The sequence below is a fragment of the Oncorhynchus keta genome, chromosome 22 (genome assembly GCF_023373465.1).
Source record: "Oncorhynchus keta strain PuntledgeMale-10-30-2019 chromosome 22, Oket_V2, whole genome shotgun sequence".
Taxonomy (NCBI): domain Eukaryota; kingdom Metazoa; phylum Chordata; class Actinopteri; order Salmoniformes; family Salmonidae; genus Oncorhynchus; species Oncorhynchus keta.
In genome coordinates this window covers 10,299,481-10,320,356 of record NC_068442.1, presented here as the reverse complement: position 1 = coordinate 10,320,356, position 20,876 = coordinate 10,299,481, and the positions used below count along the sequence as shown (strand labels likewise).

The following is a 20,876-nucleotide window of genomic DNA, read 5'->3' as shown; positions in this document are numbered from 1 at the left end:
GTGGAGCCAGAGGCAGCACGAGTTCAAACTGTATAACCCAGTTCCTACATTTGAATATAAAAATGGATTTTATCAAACAAAACTGTCACATTTTATCTCTGGGACTCTCAGGATGACAAATCATCAGAGCAAGATTACTGAATGCAAGTATATTATTTACCTTCAGAGGTGAATGTATCAAACCAGTTGCTGTGATACGTTTTTGTTATTGTGCACTCTCCTCAAACAATAGCATGGTATGTTTTTGCTGTAATAGCTACTGTAAATGGTAGAGTGCAGTTAGATTAACAAGAATTTAAACTTTTTGCCCATAGTTTGCTGTTACTTACGTCATTCTAGTCACACTAGCGCATGTTAGCATCAACCATCCCGGTATAGGTACACCGATCTCGTTGCGGTTAAAGAAGCTCTAAGTAAAACTTTGGCCTTGAGTTTTAGGTAATTGAAAGGTGAATTATTCTCTGTGTCTGGTGGAAATCAGACTGAACCAGGTTTTCCGCTAGGATTTTGTCTGTGCTTAGCTCCATTCACATTGTTTTTTACTCCTCAGTCTGTAACGCATACCCATAACCCGATGCAGCCACCACCATGCTTGAAATTTGGAGAGTGGTACTCAGTAATATGGTTGTGTCCAATACAACACTTTTTTGTATTCAGGACAAAAAGTGAAATGCTTTGGCACATTATTTGCAGTGTTACTTTAATGCCTTGTTGCAAACAGGATGCATGTTTTGGAATATTTGTATTTTGTACAGGCATCCTTCTTTTTACTCTCTCAATTAGGTTAGTATTGTGGAGTAACTACAACACAATGTTTTTGATCCATCGTCAGTTTTCTCCTGTTACAGCCATTAAACTCTTAACTGTTTTAAAGTCACCATTGGCCTGATGGTGAAATCCCTGAGCGATATCCTTCCTTTCTGGCAACTGAGTTCGGAAGGATACTTTCATATTTGAATTGATACACCATCCAAAGTGTGATTAATAAGTTCACCATGATCAAAGGGATATTCAATGTCTGCTTTAAAATAAGAAATCTACCAATTGGTGCACTTCTTTGCGAGGGATTGGAAAACCTACCTGGTCTTTGTGGTTGAATCTGTGCTTGAAATTCACTGCTCGACTGAGGGACCTTACAATTATCTGGATGTGTCGGGTACAGAGATGAACACTATTGTTGCACACAGAGTGAGTCCATGCAACTCATTATGTGACTTGTTAAGCACATTTTTACTCCTGAACTTATTTTGACTAGTCACAACAAAGGGGTTGAAGTTTTATTTTATTTAACTAGTTAAGAACAAAATCTTACTTTCAATGACTGCCTAGGAAAAGTGGGTTAACTGCCTTGTTCAGGGACAGAACAATAGATTTGTACCTTGTCAGCTCAGGGATTCGAACTTGCAACCTTTTGTTTATTAGTCCAACGCTCTAACCACTAGGCTATGCTGCCGCCCACTAGCCACGCTGGCACTAATACTTAGTGAATCAAGACATTTCAGCTTTTCATTTTTAATTCATTTGTAAAAATGCTGAAAAACATAATTCCACTTTGACATCACATCAAAACTGATTTGTCACATACACGTGTTTTAGCAGATGTTATTGCGGGTGTAGTGAAATGATTGTGTTTCTAGGTCTAACAGTGCAGTAATATCTAACAGTAATATCTAACACTAATGTAAAGGAATGGAATTAAGAATATATACATATTTGGGCGAGCAATGTCAGTGGCATAGTCTAAGATACAGTAGAATAGGATATAATACAGTATATACATATGAGATGAGTATTGCAAAATATGTAAACATTATTAAAGTGGCCAATTATTCAAAGTCTATGTATTTAGAGCAGCAACCTCTAATGTGCTAGTGATGGCTATTTTAATAGTATTTAACAATCTGATGGCCTTGAGATAGAAGCTGTTTTTCAGTCTCTCGGTCCCATCTTTGATGCACATGTACTGACCTCGCCTTCTGGATGATAGCGGGATGAACAGGCAGTGGCTCGGGTGGTTGTTGTCCTTGATGATCTTTTTGGCCTTCCTGTGACATCGGGTGCTGTAAGTGTCCTGGAGGGCAGGTAGTTTGCCCCCGGTGATGCATTGGGCAGACAGCACCACCCTCTGGAGAGCCCTGCTGTTGCGGGCGGTGCAGTTTCCGTACCAGGCGGTGATACAGCCTGACAGGATGCTCTCAATTGTGCACCTGTAAAAGTGGGTGAGGGTTTTAGGTGCCAAGCCACATTTCTTCAGCCTCCTGAAGTTGAAGAGGCGCTGTTGTGCCTTCTTCATCACACTGTATGTGTGGGTGGAGCATTTCAGTTTGTCCGTGATCTGTACGCCGTCGATGTGAATAGGGGGGTGCTCCCTCTGCTGTTTCCTGAAGTCCACGATCAGCTCCTTTTTTTTTTGTTGACGTTGTGCGAGGGGTTATTTTCCTGGAACCAGACTCCCAGGGCCCTCACCTCCTCCCTGTAGGCTGTCTTGTCTTGGTAATCAAGCCTATTAATGTTGTGTCGTCTCCAAACTTGTTGATTGAGTTGGAGGCGTGTATGGCCACGCAGTCATGGGTGAACAGGGAGTACAGGAGGGGGCTGAGCACTCATCCTTGTGGGGCCCCAGTGTTGAGTATCAGTGAAGTGGAGGTGTTTTTTCCTACCTTCACCACCTGGGGGCAGCCCGTCAGGAAGTCCAGGACCAAGTTGCACAGGTCAGGGTTCAGACCCAGGGCCTCCAGCTTAATGATGATGGGGTATTGTGTGTAGGCAATTGACAAAAATATATATTTAATACATGTTAAATTCATGTTGTAACACAACAAAATGGGGAAAAAGTCCAGGGGTGTGAATAGGGGTGTGATTGTCAAGCAAATAACTGCTGGTCTCGCAGTAATTGACCGTTAATTAACATAAACACTTTTAGCATCTCCTGGCTTCCTACAAGCCACTGATGTAGACCTTTTGGAACATCTACATTTTAAAAAGTCTAATAAATCCATGTAATATAGCCCAGGTCTAAAGAAACATGATATGTAGAACAGAACAGCATACTCTGAGTTGTCCTTATGTTAGGCCCTGATCTGGCTTTGCCATATGGCTGTGAGCTACACTTGTTCATTTAGCAGACAAGATTTGCTTAGGATTCCGTGGCATTATTTCATATTATATTATTATATTATATTTGTCATATACACATGGTGAGCAGATGTTAATGCTAGAGGAGCGAAATGCTTGCGCTTCTAGTTCCGACCATGCAGTAATATCTAACAAGTAATCTAACCTAACAATTTCACAACAACTACCTTATACACACACACACACAAGTGTAAAGGACTGAATAAGAGTAGGTGCATAAAAATATATGAATGAGCGATGGCCGAATGGCATAGGCAAGATGGTGTAGAGTACAGTATATACATATGAGATGAGTAATGTAGGGTACGTAAACATTATTTGAAGTGGCTAATGATACATTTATTACATACATTTTTTAATTATTAAAGTCAATACAATGCTTAGTACCAGGCAGTTAGCAAGTTCGGTAGACTACTAATGGACTTCAGCAGCATCAGAGCTTGGAGAAGCCCAATTACCATGGCTAAGCGGTCACGTGGAATTTGACTGCTGTCATGACTGTGTGGTTTTACGGTCACCGTAACAGCCCTAGATGTGAATACTTTCTGAAGGCAATGTCGGCCTATGCAATCACCTCAAATAGTAGTTGTGCGCTTCCCGTGCTATGTAGCCTATATGGGCTATATATATCAAAGATAATTTGGTTAAAAATAAAAAGCAGCGCCACAACGGTCAATATTGAGAGTTTGGAGATAAATGCAGTGCCTACAGAAAGCTGAGACCCTATTTCCAACTGTCACAACAAAGGGTAGTGAAATCCGACTAAATGGTTATGGTATTATTGGCTAGAGCTGTCCCTGCATGTCCGTTGTGCATGGCGCACATCTAAGCTTGGAGTTACATTTCCACCTTGCCTGGCTGACTAATCTACCAGCTCGCATTTGTTGCCTATGTTTTAGATCTAGTACTTATTTGACTCATGTACTTTATTTTACAGCATTATTTGAAAGGATTTTGAATTTGTTTATGGGCCGAAAGGCTTCAGTCATGAGATATGCAGTTGAAGTTTTACGCACAGCCCATAGATTATAAGCAAGTATTTAATTCTGATCAGTGCAGTTTGTATTTGAGGACTCTGAAGCACTGCTTGCAAATCTGAACTGTGAACATACAGTACTTAAGTTTTTTTGCCTATTGACCTAAGTCATACATTTAAATTGAAATTAGTGAGTGTGGAGTGCAGAGAATCCTAGAAGTTCGGCTATTGTTTGTTAAACCGAGAATAATCTATGCCTATATGTATATTAAATCTATATTTGGAGGCTAAATATATAGCCAAATTATTAAGAACTTTTGCCCATTTGAGCTTTGCAGCCTAAAGGACACTTACAGTACATTCAGAAATTGTTCAGATCACTTGACTTTTTCCACATTTTGTTACGTTACAGCCTTATTCTACACACAATACCCCATTACGACAAAGCAAAAACAGGTTTTTAGACATTTTTGCAAAGTTATACAAAATAAAAAAACGTATTTACATAAGTATTCGAAATTGAGCTGAGGTGCATCCGGTTTCCATTGATCATCCTTGATGTTTCTACAACTTGATTGGAGGCCACCTGTGGTAAATTCAATTGATTGGACATGATTTGGAAAGGCACACACCTGTTTATATAAGGTCACACAGTTTACAGTGCATGTCAGAGAAAAAAACAAGCCATGAGGTTGAAGGAATTGTCCATAGAGCTCCGAGATAGGATTGTGTCAAGGCACAGATCTGAGGGAGGGTAAATGTCTGCAGCATTGAAGGTTCCAAGAACACAGTGGCCTCCATCATTCTTAAATGGAAGAAGTTTGGAACCACAAAGACACTTCCTAGAGCTGGCCGCCTGACCAAACGGAGCAATTGAGAGAGAGAGAAGGGCCTTGTTCAGGGAGGTAACCAAGAACCTGATGGTCACTCTGACAGAGCCCCAGAGTTCCTCTGTGGATATGGGAGAACCTTCAAGAAGGACAACCATCTCTGCATACTCCACCAATCAGGCCTTTATGGTAGAGTGGCTAGACAGAACTCACCCCTCAGTAAAAGGCACACGACAGCCTGCTTGGAGTTTGCCGAAGGGTACCTAAAGGACTCCGACCATGAGAAACAAGATTCTCTGGTCTGATGAAAATAAGATGGAACTCTTTGGACTGAATGCCAAGAGTCAAGTCTGGAGGAAACCTGGCAACATCCCTATGGTGAAGCATGGAGGTGGCAGCCTCATGCTGTGGGGATGTACAGAGATCCTTGACGAAAACCTGCTCCACAGCACTCAGGGCCTCAGACTGGGGCGACAGTTCACCTTCCAACAGGGCAATGACCCTAAGCATACAGCCAAGACAATGCAGGAGTGACTTCGGAACAAGTCTCAATGTACTTGAGTGGCCCAGACTTGAACCTGATCGAACATCTCTGGAGAGACGTGAAAATAGCTGTACAACGACACTCCCTATCCAACCTGAAAGAGCTTGAACGGATCTGTAGAGATGAATGGAATAAACTCCCCAAGTACAGGTGTGCCAAGCTTGTAGCGTCATACCCAATAATACTTCAGATATTTTTTATTAAAGGAATTGGCAAAAGATTCTAAAAAGCTGTTTTTGCTTTGTCATTATGAGCTATTGTGTGTAGATTGATGATGGGGGGGGGACAATTGAATCCATTTCAGAATAATGCTGTAATGTAACAATGTGGAAGGAGTCAAGGGGTCTGAACTCTCTGAATGCACTGTATCTAACAGGGAGCTTTTGATTAAGGGACCTAACGTCTCCTGCCAACTCTCCTCTTGCGCCTCACGGTCCAATGTGCTCTACGACTCCTGCGGACTGGATAATCTGCATCTGGGCATGATTATTGTTATACCCACTGAGTGGCTGGACTCACGTTTTGCATTTGGAGTGAAATTATGTCATAATGGCATTGACATGAGGCAATAGTGATATTTTTACATAATTTGGATTATAACAGCTGAATCTCCCGTCATAACCACACTGTGGGATTTATTTAAGAATCTTTAGAGGCAGAGTTTCAGATGTTTTCGGAAGATGGGCGGGGACTCCACTGTCCTGACGTTAGGGGGAAGCTCATTCTACCATTAGGGTGCAAGGACGGAGAAGCTCTTTGACTGGGCTGAGCAGGAGCTGCCCTCAGAGTACTCGATTTGGGGTGTAGGGTTTGAGCATAGCCTGAAGGTAGGGAGTGGCAGTTCCCTTGCTGCTCCAAAGGCAAGCACCAGGGTCTTGAAGATGATGTGAGCTTCGACTGGAAGCCAGTGTAGTGTGGAGCGGGGTGGGGTGGAGGAGGGGGGTGATGTGGGAGAACTTGGGAAGGTTGAACACCAGGCGGGCTGCGGCATTCTGGACAAGTTGCAGGGGTTTGATGGCACAAGCAGCAGCCCAGACAACAAGAGAGTTGCAGTAGTCTAGACGGGAGATGACAAGTGTCTGGATGAAAACCTGTGCCGTTTCCTGTGTGACGAAAGGTTGTACTCTACGGATGTTGTAGAGCATGAACCTGCAGGAGCGAGTCACTTTTTTGATGTTTGCAGAGAACAACAGGGTGTTGTCCAAGGTCATGCCAAGGTTCTTTGCACTCTCGGAGCAGGGGACTGTGGAGTTGTCAAATGTGATGGAGAAGTCTTGGATGGGGCAGGCTTTCCATTGGAGGATGAGTAGCTCGGTCTTGTTGAGATTAAGCTTTATGTTGGTGGGCCAACATCCAAGCTGAGATGTCTGCCAGGCATGCAGAGATGCATGTCACCAGCTGGATGTCAGAAGGGGGGGAAAGAGAAAAGAAGTTGAATGTCATCCACATAGCAATGATGGGAGAGACCATGTGAGGATATGACTGAGCTTAGTGACTTGGTGAAAAGAGGATGACCTAGAACCGAGCCCTGGGGGACACCAGTAGTGAGAGCACGTGGTTGCAGACAGAGATTCTCTGTCCCCTTTGTCGCATAGATGTTTAGATCTCACAACTAGGATTGGCCGATGTCAACATATGTCCTAATATGATTATGTACCCATAAAACATTTTTTTTACAATGACGGCCTACCAAAAGGCCAAAGGACTCCTACATGGATGGGGGCTGGAATTAAAAATAAATGTGATAAAATATAGAACAAAACACACATCACGACAACATTACATAAAGAGAGACCTAAGACGACAACGTAGCGTGGTAGCAGCACAACATGGTAGCAGCACAACATGGTACAAACTTTATTGGGCAATGACAACAGCACAAAGGGCAAGAAGGTAGAGACAACGATACATGACGCAAAGCAGCCACAACTGTCAGTGTGTCCATGATTGTGTCTTTGAATGAAGAGATGGAGATAAAACTGTCCAGTTTGAGTGTTTGTTACAGCTCGTTCCAGTCGCTAGCTGCAGCGAACTGAAAAGAGGAGCGACCCTGGAATGTGTGTGCTTTGGTGACCTTTAACAGAATGTGACTGGCAGAATGGGTGTTGTATGTGGAGGATGAGGACTGCAGTAGATACACCCGATAGGGGGGGGTGAGGCCTAAGAGGGTTTTGTAAAGCAGCATCAACCAGTGGTTCTTGCCACGGGTATACAGAGATGAGCAATTTACAGATTAGTATACAGTGCAGTGATGTGTCCTATAAGGAGCATTGGTGGCAAATCTGATGTCCGTATGGTAAAGAACATCTTGCCGCTCAAGTACACCCTTACCTGCCGATCTATAAATTACGTCTCCGTAATCTAGCATGGGTAGGATGGTCATCTGAATCGGGGTTAGTTTGGCAGGTGGGGGGAAAGAAGAGCGATTACAATAGAGGAAACCAAGTCTAGATTTAACTTTCGCCTGCAGCTTTGATATGTACTGAGAGAAGAACAGTGTACTGTATATCCATACTCCCAAGTACTTGTATGAGGTGACTACCTCAAGCTCTAAACCATCAGAGGTAGTAATCACACCTGTGGGGAGAGGGGCATTCTTCTTACCAAACCACATGACCTTTGTTTTGGAGATGTTCAGAACAAGGTTAAGGGCAGATATACCATGCTATCTATCGCCCTATTGGCCACCCCAATAATAGAATGCCACTGGACGAATCATGACGACAGATAATGTTGTTAAACGCCGCACAAAGGCTAAGTGCAGGCAATGGCAGATCTATTCTAGTATTCCTTTCTGGTGAAGGAGCGAATCAACAGGTTTGTGTGTGCGTCTGTGTCTGTCTGTGTGGCGCACACATGATGGAGAATGAATTGTCTGATGAACAGGCCATCTTAACGTAGTCAGCTAGTTTATAGGCCTACATCATGGGCTGGATAGAAGCAGTCTACTGTCTTCAGAACTGGATAATAATTGCTTTATTTTCCTCATAAAATAATAGAAAAATAAATAATATCGTTCCATCTCTCATAAAGCTATTATTGAGAATAGTCTATGCTTAGGCTTAAACTATGGACTTTTATTCTTGTTATTTTTGAAAGCCACACCTTTAGGACAACACCTTCATAGGCTAGAATATTTGGGAAATAAGCTCCTGTTTATTACTTTAAATTTGTCTGGAAGCTTTTATGATATGCCTAGTAGGAAGATAGGTTATTGCCCATTTCGGCCTGCATGGATAATTTCTTTCTTAATAAGCTTAAACTTGATTAAACTTGTCATTAGATTTTTCTATAAGCTGTTGATATTGTTTGTTCTCCCTCATTATTAGTACTCTTGGCTACCTTACGTTTTTAGGCTATTCAAATAACTTTTTGAGATGGAAGTCTGTTACATTCATTGTTTGATCGGGAGAAAGCCATGCATAAAATGATGAAGCGTACCCTTCAGTCATGAATTCATAGCCTATCGAATGGAGAGAGAAGGGGAATATAGGCTATAATATTGATTAATATGTATAGCTTTGTAAGACTATAAATGACCAACCACCCAGCTTTGGAGTAGTTAGGTCTATTTCCCTATTTTGAGAGGAGCGATCTACTTCCAGCAATTGTGCTAAGCTAATTATATGCGAACTTCAATCATCTCCAAACTGCATGTAGAGACATAAAAATGGTATCCATGTGTTCGTCTGACAGGGTAAGTAGAAAAACGACCTATATCTCTAAATCTTGCCATATACCTTTAATTTAATTAATGGACTGCTGAATTCATTAATGGACTGTTGAATGTGTATTTTTTTCTCTTGCTCTGTTTGTTCTCTTCCATATTATGTCTATCTCTAAGAAGTACCAAGGAAAGGGCTGAAAATAGTCCATACTAACATATGTAGCCTTAGAAATAAGGTTCATGAAATCAATAACTTGCTAACATTCATATATTAGCCATTTCTGAGACTCTCTAAAATAATTAATTTCATGATACAGCAGTAGCAATGCAAGTATATAACATCCTATAGAAGAGGCAGAAATGGGGGCGGTGTTGCTGTATATATTCAGAGCCATATCCCTGTAATGCTTTGAAAACATCTTATTCAATTGTTATTGTGTTGTGGTTGCATGTTCACTTGGCAGTTCTAAAGCCTTTTCTTTTGGGATGTTAGACCATCAAGTGCTAACAGTCAGTATCTAAATAATATGTGTGAAATACTTGATAGTGTAAGTGATGTAAACAGAGAGGTCTACTTTCTTGGGCACCTGAATATTGACTGGTTTTCATCAAGCGGTCTGCTCAAGAAGCAGCTTCTCACTGTAACCAGCCTGTAATCTGGTTCAGGTTATTGATCAACCTACCAGGGTGTTTCCAAACACTACAGGAACAAGATAATCCACATGTATCGATCACATTTTTACTAATACTGTAGAACTTTGTTCTAAAGCTGTATATGTACCCATTGGCTCACAATACAGTGGCAATATCCAGGAAAGCCAAAGTTCCAAAAGCTTGGCCTAAAGAGATCATACAAAAATATTTTGCTGTGACTCTTCTGTGGATGATTTAAAAAGTATTTGTTGGTGTGATGTGATTAATAAGGAGCATCCAGGCCCTGAACTTGATAAATGTATGAAATTGCTTCTTCCAAGTATTGATAAACATGCACCTTTTAAGAAACTGACTGTTAGAACTGTTAAGGTTGCGTGGATTGATGAGGAATTGAAAAACTGTATGGTTGAAAGAGATGGGGCAAAAAGAGTGGCTTATAAGTCTGGCTGCACATCTGACTTACTGCAAATTGAGGAATTATGTGACTAAACTCAACAAAAAGAAGAAGAAACGGTATTATGAAGCCAAGATCAATGATATAAAGAATGATGGAGAAAATACTTTGGAATACTTTAAATTAAATTATGGGCAGAAAGACTAATTCAACTCCATCTTTCATTGAAATCAATGGCTTATTCATCACAAAACCATTTCATGTTGGCAATTATTTTTATGATTATTTAATTGTCAAAGTGGGCAAACTTATGCAGGAAATGTCAACAACGAACAGTGAGCCATCGTACTCATGTATAAAAAAAGAAAAAAAAGAATGAAAGAAAAACATTTCCAATTTGAATTTTATTATTGGAGAGGTGGAAAAATTGTTATTGGTCAATAAGGACAAACCTTCTGGCATTGACGACTTGGATGGAAAGCTACTGAGGATGGTAGCTGACTCTCTAGCCACTCCTATCGTCATATCTTTCATCTGAGCTTAGAGGAAAGCCTTTATCCTCAGGCCTGGAGAGAAGCTAAAGTAATTCTGCTAGCCAAGAGTGGTAAAGTGGCCTTTACTGGTTCTAACAGAAGACTTATCAGCTTGCTGCCAGCTCTTAGCAAACTGTTGGACAAAATTGTGTTTGACCAAATACAATGCTATTTCTCTGTAAATAAAATAACAGACTTGCTTACAGAGAAGGGCACTCAACATGTACTGCACTGACACAAATGACTGATGATTGGTTGAAAGAAATTGGTAATAAGAAGATTGTGGTACTATTAGATTTCAGTCTAGCCTTTGATATTATTGACCATAACCTGTTGTTGAGGAAACATGTGTCATGGCTTTTCAACCTCTGCCATATCGTGGATTCAGAGCTATCTACCATATCTAATAGAACTCAAAGGGTTTTCTAATGGAAGCTTCTCGAATGTCAAAAATGTAAAGTGTGGTGTTCTGCAGGGCAGCTCTCTAGGTCCTCTACTCTTTTCTATTTTTATCAATGACCTGCCATTGGCATTAAACAAAGCATGTGTGTCCTTGTATGCTGATGATTCAACCATATACAGTGGTTCCTCAATATTAAACGTTTTGAGATGATGCTGCGGGACTTAGAGGTAATTTGTGGTTTACTACGTTACCCTGTGCCACTGCTTCATTGCTCCAGACCACCACAAGGGGGAGTTAGAGCAATGATTATGCTTTTTGGTGCTAATGCTAATGTACTTAAATGAATGCTAGAAACTGATCATTGTTCAAAATTGAATTTCAATAAATGGAATGATGAGGATGAAGATGATTGAATTTAGAACAATAGTGTAAGAATTGCTATTCCTCTGTCCTGCACGCACACCCGAAAAAAGACACTTGGTTTTGGTCAGAAGAAGCTGTAACTAGACTGTAGCATATTAATTATTAAAACAGTTGTTACGCAAAGGTTTTTATTCTAAGAGAAACAAAAATGTTAAATTATATTCCATGATATTCTTAAGATATATGTGTTGACTGAATATACAGTGGGGCAAAAAAATATTTAGTCAGCCACCAATTGTGCAAGTTCTCCCACTTAAAAAGATGAGAGGCCTGTAATTTTCATCATAGGTATGACAGACAAAATGAGGGGAAAAAATCCAGAAAATAACATTGTAGGATTTTTAATGAATTTATTTGCAAATTATGGTGGAAAATAAGTATTTGTCTGGAATTCTCTCCTGAACATTTTAAAATGTAATGATCTAGTTTCGTTGGTGGAGTTTAATCACTTGATCGATGTATATATCATGGAAGAGTGTAGTTGTTTTTAGGCCAGCTGTTTTTAGTCGAGACGTTTGTGTTTTTAATGTACAATGTTTTTGTTGTACTGTATGTGTGATTTATAGTTTTGTTTAATGTTGTGTATGTAAGTTGTTTTTGTTTTGTCAGAAACGTTGTTCCCTCTGCTGCTATTGGACCAGGTCTCTCTTGCAAAAGAGATGTTATCTCAATGAGAAAAAAACCTATATAAATAAAGGTAATATATATTTTAAAAAATCACTCTCCACCTCATGGCCTCAAACTGCACCATTTTGTTTCTCTCCGTCACCCACACGCACTTCAAACATTTGGATAATAAAGCATTTAAAGGCTGACATTGGTTGATTTGAATACTTTTGACAGCCAAAATTCAACCCATAACCTTTTGGACTTTTTAACATTCCCAGAAGGCATGTATTATAACCTACTGCAGGGTTAAACCTTCTGAATTAATGATTATATTGAAGATAGGCTCTCGGAACTCATTAAGAGGCAACCATTTTTATTATTATTATTATTAAACTTTCATTATAATTATATAAAAGCCCCTTTTTTTAAATGTATTTTTATTTCACCTTTATTTAACCAGGTAGGCTAGTTGAGAACAAGTTCTCATTTGTAACTGCGACCTGGCCAAGATGAAGCATAGCAGTGTGAACAGACAACAGAGTTACACATGGAGTAAACAATAAACAAGTCAATAATACAGTAGAAAAAAGGAGAGTCTATATACATTGTGTGCAAAAAGCATGAGGAGGTAGGCAAATAATTACAATTTTGCAGATTAACACTGGAGTGATAAATGATCAGATGGTCATGTACAGGTAGAGATATTGGTGTGCAAAAGAGCAGAAAAGTAAATAAATAAAAACAGAATGGGCATGAGGTAGGTAAAATTGGGTGGGCTATTTACCGATAGACTATGTACAGCTGCAGCGATCGGTTAGCTGCTCAGATAGCAGATGTTTGAAGTTGGTGAGGGAGATGAAAGTCTCCAACTTCAGCGATTTTTTTTTATTTTTTTTTTTTTTTTTTTTTGCAATTCGTTCCAGTCACAGGCAGCAGAGAACTGGAACGAAAGGTGGCCAAATGAGGTGTTGGCTTTAGGGATGATCAATGAGATACACCTGCTGGAGCGCGTGATACGGGTGGGTGTTGCCATCGTGACCAGTGAACTGAGATAAGGCGGAGCTTTAACTAGCATGGACTTGTAGATGACCTGGAGCCAGTGGGTCTGGCGACGAATATGTAGCGAGGGCCAGCCGACTAGAGCATACAGGTCGCAGTGGTGGGTGGTATAAGGTGCTTTAGTGACAAAACGGATGGCACTGTGATAAACTGCATCCAGTTTGCTGAGTAGAGTGTTGGAAGCTATTTTGTAGATGACGTCGCCGAAGTCGAGGATCGGTAGGATGGTCAGTTTTACGAGGGTAAGTTTGGCGGCGTGAGTGGAGGCTTTGTTGCGGAATAGAAAGCCGACTCTGGATATTCTCTGTAAGGTTTTACATTTCTAAATCAATATCACAGACCAGGTTTGCCCTAACGAAGAATGCATCAACTCCTACAAATATATACATTTATTATTAACCCTGCATTATAATTGTATAAAATCCCCTTGGATATTAATTTAGAATCCTCCAATCCTCTAAATTGAATTAGATTTACAGGGACATTTTATTGATCTGCAGGTATCTTCATTTAGAGGCTGCCTCCTTAATGAGTTCCGAGAGCCGTGTCATACCAATTATTATTGGATTATTCACCATGGCAACCACTTGTTACTACAAAATTGAAAATAATGTGCGTTTTAATTTGATCAAATTCAAGAATATATTTGTACCACTGTAGATGCTGCTTTTATTTACAGTAGTTATGTACAGCGATAGTCAGTCTCTCCTCAACTCTTAGCCAAGAGAGACTGGCATGCATAGTATTTATATTAGCCCTCCGATTACAATTAAGAGCAAAACGTGCCCCTTTGTTCTGGGCCAGCTGCAGCTTAACTAGGTATTTCCTTCCAGCACTCGACCACACGACTGGACAATGATCAAGATTAGACAAAACTAGAGCATCTCTTTGTTACGGACAGACCTCTCCCCATCTTTACAAACATTGAATCTATGTTTTGACCATGACATTTTACAATCTAAGGTAACACCAAGTAATTTAGTCGCATCAACTAGTTCAACAGCCACACCATTCATTACCGGATTCAGCTGAGGTCTAGAATTTAGGGAATGATTTGTACCAAAGAAAATTTTCTTCATTTTAGAGATGTTCAGGACCAGTTTATTACTGGCCACCCATTACAAAACAGACTGCAACTCTTTGTTAAGGGTTTCAGTGACTTAATTAGCTGTGGTTGCTGATGCGTACAGTGGTTCTCCTTTTAAAAGTTGTCGTACTGCAGCACAGCTTGCGGGCTGCCGCAGAATTCTATGGCACGTTATTTAAGTGTCAGCCATTGTTGCCATTAATTGTAGTTAGTGCTATTTTGCCCACCAGAGGGCATCTTTGAGAAGCTAAGTTATTGAAATGACATGGAGCTGTAGACCTAAGAGTCAAAGGGAGCCTTAATTGAACAGACTATATGAGATTGGTTTTTAGAAATGTAGTTAATTCATTTGATGAATATTATGTTTTTTTTTTTTATTCCAAGATAAACGAAAAAGCATTTCTTACTGTAGCTGTTATAGGATAACGTACTTATTGGCATAAAGGCCTACTTCAATATACAGTACATCAAACAATCGCTCATTAATTTGTGCACGGCATCACACAGCATACTTGTCATCCATGTATTTAAATACAGTCGAGCATTTTAGTTATTAAACTAAATAACAAAGGGAGCCTTAATTAATTTTGCAATCACGGCTACAGCGATTTAATTAATTCAGAAAATGTTCTAATTCGTGCAAGACTGCGCAAATATCTGTGTACTTGGTCTGCGCAAACACCGGCTCAGTAAAGCATCAAACATAATTGTCTGCAATGCTGAAATTGGCTACTTCTATGAGAATTAATGAGGAGGCGGAACACACCTCAATTCAAACTGTTGTTAGAAATTCATTTGAAATTGACATGTTGAAACAGCCTATAAATAATTAGCAGGCAGTGCGTGTTAACTGTCCTGTTGCGTAATAATCACATTTTGGAACAGTGAGTGCATTCTGACATCACGTGCGTAAAACGACTCACGCTGGGGTGACCATTAGAGATATTTGGAACTCGCATATGAAAAGGTTGTCAGGACTGAGAATGGACCTTTTTCAGGAACACTCAACACCTATTGGAAAGTCATTATGGTGTCTTTGGCATTCAAATTTGTGTAATTGTCCCACAAAAAAAAGAAACCTCTATCCTAGGGTTAGGCATTCAGAAGACGTAGGCAATTTTTTTACCTGGTCTTTGCTCTTTTCATATTTATTTTGGATCCTGACAAACTCCTCAGTCTCTGCAGGTGACCAGCATACCATACAATTATGCTGCCACCACATTACTAAACATTTTCATTTGAAGGCAGCAAAATGTGACAATTGTGAAAGGGGTGTGTAGACTTCCACGAGGCACTGTATCTGTCTGAGTAGCATGCCACTGCAGATGCTGTTAAAGTGGTTTCTTTCTCATCTTGTGGTTGCCATTTAACATCCTCGATTAACTTAATCTGAGATCTTCAGGGTTCCTGCAGACACAATCAAGCCATTTGTTTTATATATATTTTTTTACAATGGACAAATCCTCTACATCTACTGGTACCTGCAGAAGTCTAACTTTGTTACAGTAATGTGCATATATATTTTTTGTATTCACCTTAATTTATTTAACCAGGTAGGCCAGTTGAGAACAAGTTCTCATTTACAACTGCGACCTGGCCAAGATCAAGCAAAACCTTGCGACAAAAACAACACAGAGTTGCACATAAACACACGTACAGTCAATAACACAATGGGAAAATCTATGTACAAGTGTGTGCAAATGTAGAAGATTAGGGAGGTGAGGCAATAAATAGGCCATAGAGTCATGTCATTACAATTTAGCATTAACACGAGTGATAGATGTGCAGATGATGATGTGCAAGTAGAGATACTGGGGTGCAAGAGAGGGCGAGGAAAAAGCAGGACCTACCAGAGACATTAACCTGGGGTTGGCTTTTAGATCGTTTTCCTTAGTGATTGTAGGCTAGCCTCAGTTATATAGATTCTTGTTGTTCCCCAGGTGACATTATCAAACGGCCTCCCTTATGGCTCAGTTGGTAGAGAAAGTCTACACACCCCTTTCACAATTGTCACATTTTGCTCCGTTCAAATTTCAATTTCAAGTAATGTGGTGGCAGTGTCATTTTATGGGTATGCTTTTGTCACCTGCAGGGATTGAGGAGTTTGGCACATGCAAACGCCAGGGTTGTGAGTTCGATTCCCACGGAGGGCCTGTACGAAGAAGTATGAAAATCTATGCACTGGATAAAAGCGTCTGCTAAATTACTAAAATGTAAAAGATCCATCTGCATGAATTTTCTCTCTGTGATTACAGATGTATCATGTTGATTTTAAAGGGCCTCATTGGTCTGCCATTACAAGTTGGAGCTCCTGATGGACAAAATGTATTTCATCACAGGGAAATGACTGGACACAATGTATATGAGCAAAGTGAACTGACTGCATAACTCAACATTTTGTATTTGCTCTGTGTCCATAAGGGAGGCTCCATAGAAAACATGAATTCCAAACGTTGCCTGGAGCTGGTAGAGAACGGTGAAACGGAGTTTGGCTACCAGCTGGCTATACAGAAGTGCTCTGGTCAGAAATGGACAATCACCAACCTACTGTCAACCTACACTCTCCAATGAGGGGATCCTGAGTCCTGCAGGGGAAAGAGCTGCCCATGGTGAACACTGGACCTGTGACTGACAGACATAGAAGCTTTGCTTCTTTAAAAATCTATTTATTGAGGCAATAATTGAATTGAGTATGCTGACACTTTTAGTACCTTGATGTCTCTTAGACTCAAAGACATCATTTGATAAATGTAAACAATGTCCTTTGTTAATATATGGGATTGAACTGGCAGACTTGGGTCTATAGTGAGACTTACATGTTTCAATGTATTTTGAGCAGATTGTCTTTTGTCACACTGAATTCAGGCTTGCGTTGGCTCTAATATACATTGTAATTTATGCTACTGTGTAGCATGTTTTTGAAAAACCTTTGTTATTCTTGTTTGGTTTGTTTCTCAGGTTTGTAGATTGAATGTTATTATGAAATCAAGTCGGTGGTTTCAAAGAACTGTTGCCAATATGTTGGGAGAATATACAAGCTATTTTATAAGTGTATACTGGATATTTATAAAAACCTACAGTAAAAATACTGATGACAATTAATATTTTGTGTGGGTGGTTTTCCATCTCCTGAATCATTCCTCATACTTAATTTAAAGTCAATCAAGATTGTCCATTTCAGATTTGTTTTTTGTGAAAACACCTTAATATAAAATCATACTGTAGGTGATGAAGTCAAATAGTTTATTTGATACCACATATATTTTTCACAACACATAGAAATAGTGAGGCTTTATTTGCAAGGAATGCAATTATTTCCCCCATACAGTGCATTCGGAAAGTATTCAGACCCCTTGACTTTTTGCTAATGTTGTTACGTTACAGCCTTATAAAATGGATTAAATAGTTCCCCCCCTCATCAATCTACACACAATAAACCATTATGACAAAGCAAAAACTTTCTCCATTTTGGCAAATTTATGGGAAAAAAAAAATGAAATGTCATATTTACATAAGTATTCAGACCCTTTACTCATTACTTTGTTGAAGCACCTTTGGCAGCGATGTAAAGCCTTGGGTGTAGGGTATGACAGGCGTCAGGTAGCCTAGTGGTTAGAGTGTTGGGTCAGTAACCGAAAGGTTGCTGGATCAAATCGCTGAGCTGACAAGGTAAAAAAAATATAAACATCTGTTGTTCTGCCCCTGAACAAGGCAGTTAACCCACTGTTCCCCGGTAGGCCCATCATTGTAAATAATAATTTGTTCTTAACTGACTTTCCTATTTAAATAAATGACACTACAAGCTTGGCACAGATCCCGCAGATCCTCTCAAGCTCTGTCAGGTTGGATGGGGATTGTTGCTTCACAGCTATTTTCAGGTCTCTCCAGAGATGTTTGGTCGGGTTTAAGTCTGGGTTCTGGCTGGGCCACTCAAGGACATTCAGAGACTTGTCCCAAAGCCACTCCTGCATTGTCTTGGCTGTTTGCTTAGGGTCATCCTGTTGGAAGGGGAACCTTCGCCCAAGTCTGAGGTCCTGAGGGCTTTGGAGCAGGTTTTGTACTTTGCTCCGTTCATCTTTCCCTCTATCCTGACAAGTCTCCCAGTCCCTGCTGCTGAAAAACATCCCCACATCATGTTGCGGTCTCCACCATGCTTCACCGTAGGGATGGTGACAGGTTTTCTCCAGACGTGACACTTGGCATTCAGGCCAAAGAGTTCAATCTTGGTTTCATCAGACCAGATAATCTTGTTTCTCATGGTCTGAGAGTCCTTTAGGTGTCTTTTGGCAAACTCTAAGCCGGCTGTCATGTGCCTTTTACTGAGAAGAGCCTTCCTTCTGGCCACTACCACAAACGCCTGATTGGTGGAGTGCTGCAGGGACGGTTGATCTTCTGGAAGGTTCTCCAATCTCCACAGAGGAACTCATAGAGACCATTGGATTCTTGGTCATCACAAGGCCCTTCTCTGCCGATTGCTCAATTTGTTTGGGAAGAGTCTTTGTGGTTCCAAACTTGTTCCATTTAAGAATAATGGAGGCCACTGTGTTATTGGGGACCTTTAATGCTGCAGAAATGTGTTGGTACCCTTCCTCAGATCTTTGCCTTGACACAATCCTGTCTCGGAGCTCTACAGACAATTCCAATGACCTCATTGCTTGGTTCTTTGCTCTGATGTGCACTGTCAAATGAAAGGTGTGTGTCTTTCCAAATCATGTCCAATCAATTGAATTTACCACAGGTGGACTCCAAGTTATAGAAACATCTCAAGGATGATCAATGGAAACAGGATGCACCTGAGCTCATTTGAGTCTCGTAGCAATGGATCTGAATGCTTATGTAAATAACGTATTTCTGATTTTTATTTTTATAAATTTGCACAACTTTCTAAAAACTTGTTTTTGCTTTGTCATTATGGGGTATTGTGTGTAGATTGATCAGGATTTTTCAAATCCATTTTAGAATAAGGCTGTAACGTAACAAAATGTGGAAAAAGTCAAGGGGTCTGCATACTTTCCTAATGCACTGTATAAGCTGAAATAAATAAATGACTTGTTTATAGCAGCAGCTGGGAAAGGGAGCATGATTAAAAGGTCCAGTAATAGTAGCCTCTGTATGATAGATGTTTTTAAATTCTATTGTGTTCTCACTGAAATATCCACTTTTGAGCTACTCTAATTAAATTGACTTCAATGCACTGATGTTTGAGCCTTCATGTCCTGAATATTTCAAATGGAGAAGGGATGTTGTTGTTCTCAACCAGACACTTTCTGTGGAAGCCTCAGTTTTTATTTGCTGTTAATTCAACCACACCACCCAGCAAGCACATTTGGTTCCTTGTTTTTGGGTTTCACATTGGTTGTGGGAACAAAGCCATAAGTTTCCTGACTGTTAAAACTGATTTTTTTCTTCTTCCAAGTACTGAGAACAGAAGTGAAAACGTTGCCTGTTCTGGGAACATAAATGTTTAGGTTGCAGGGAGGTTCTGACAATTTTATTCTGCAAGAGAGAGGCAAAGGGGACTTGATTGGGGAGAAAAGAAATGGCACTGTTTTTTTTTTGTGAACATACTTTTAAAGAGACTTACTTTAAAGACCCTTGATCTATCTATTTTGTGAGAGATATCGAATCATTTGGATAGCCTGCTAGCTGAGAGATGGATCCTTTTCTCCAGTATCTGCACACAATGAACTCTAGGCTATGGTATGCACGTATTCACCAGAAGTAGGACATCAGACTCCACTGGGTAGCAGAATTATCTTTACAGAGTTTGATCATAGAGGAGCCTCAGCCTCATCAAGTTAGGTGTTCCTGCCTGAAGCAGATGCTTGTCCTCTTGTTACTCGAGCTTCAAGTTCCTCTGCGTTCACATCACTGATGACCTGGAATGGTCCCTTCACACAGACAGTGTTGACGAACTTGCAACAGCGTGCGTGTCTTCAATCTCAGGAGACTAAAGAAATTTGGCTTGGCCCCTAAGACCCTCACAAACATCCATAGATGCACCATTGAGAGGATCCTGTCTGGCTGTATCACCGCCTAGTACGGCAATTGCACCATTCACAAACGCATGGCTCTCCAGAGGATGGTGTGGTCTGCTCAACTCATCATCGGGAGCACACTGCCCGGTGTCACAGGAATGCCAAGTAGATCATCAAGGGCCTCAGCCACCCGAGATACAGGCTATGCACCCTGCTACCATCTAGGAGGATACAGTAAAGGTTCATCAAAGTAGCCACCCTTTGCCTTGACTGATAAACAGTTTGAATGATACAAAGTTTCTAACTTTGCCCAATACTCTGGCCTAAACCTTAGTCACTGTTACTAGCCGGCTACCACCCGGTACTCTACCCTGTACCTTGCAGAATGCATTATCCTATGTACATGAAGTCATCGAACACTGGTCACTTTAAGAATGTTTACATATACTGTCCATACACACCATTATATACAGTACCAGTCAAAAGTTTGGACACCTTCTCATTCAAGGGTTTTTCTATATTTGACTATTTTCTACATTGTAGAATAATAGTGGAGACATCAAACCTATTAAATAACACATATG

The 20,876-nt window shown here is 40.3% G+C and overlaps 1 protein-coding gene across 3 annotated transcripts in view; it reads left to right on the top strand.

Moving 5' to 3' along the window:
- The window catches only part of LOC118401028 (polypeptide N-acetylgalactosaminyltransferase 18), a 95,260-nt gene extending 75,752 nt beyond the window's left edge, over positions 1 to 19,508 (top strand). Inside the window, exons 11-12 of one of the 3 annotated variants that reach the window (XM_035798170.2) lie at positions 16,407 to 16,478; positions 16,736 to 19,508. In XM_035798170.2, the coding sequence (XP_035654063.1) occupies positions 16,407 to 16,478; positions 16,736 to 16,885 (222 nt within the window). In that variant the 3' untranslated portion in view covers positions 16,886 to 19,508. Of the gene's footprint in view, positions 1 to 16,406; positions 16,528 to 16,735 lie in introns of all 3 variants that reach the window. The other 2 variants (XM_035798172.2, XM_035798171.2) reach the window with 2 other exon arrangements.
- Positions 19,509 to 20,876: the final 1,368 nt, after the last annotated feature.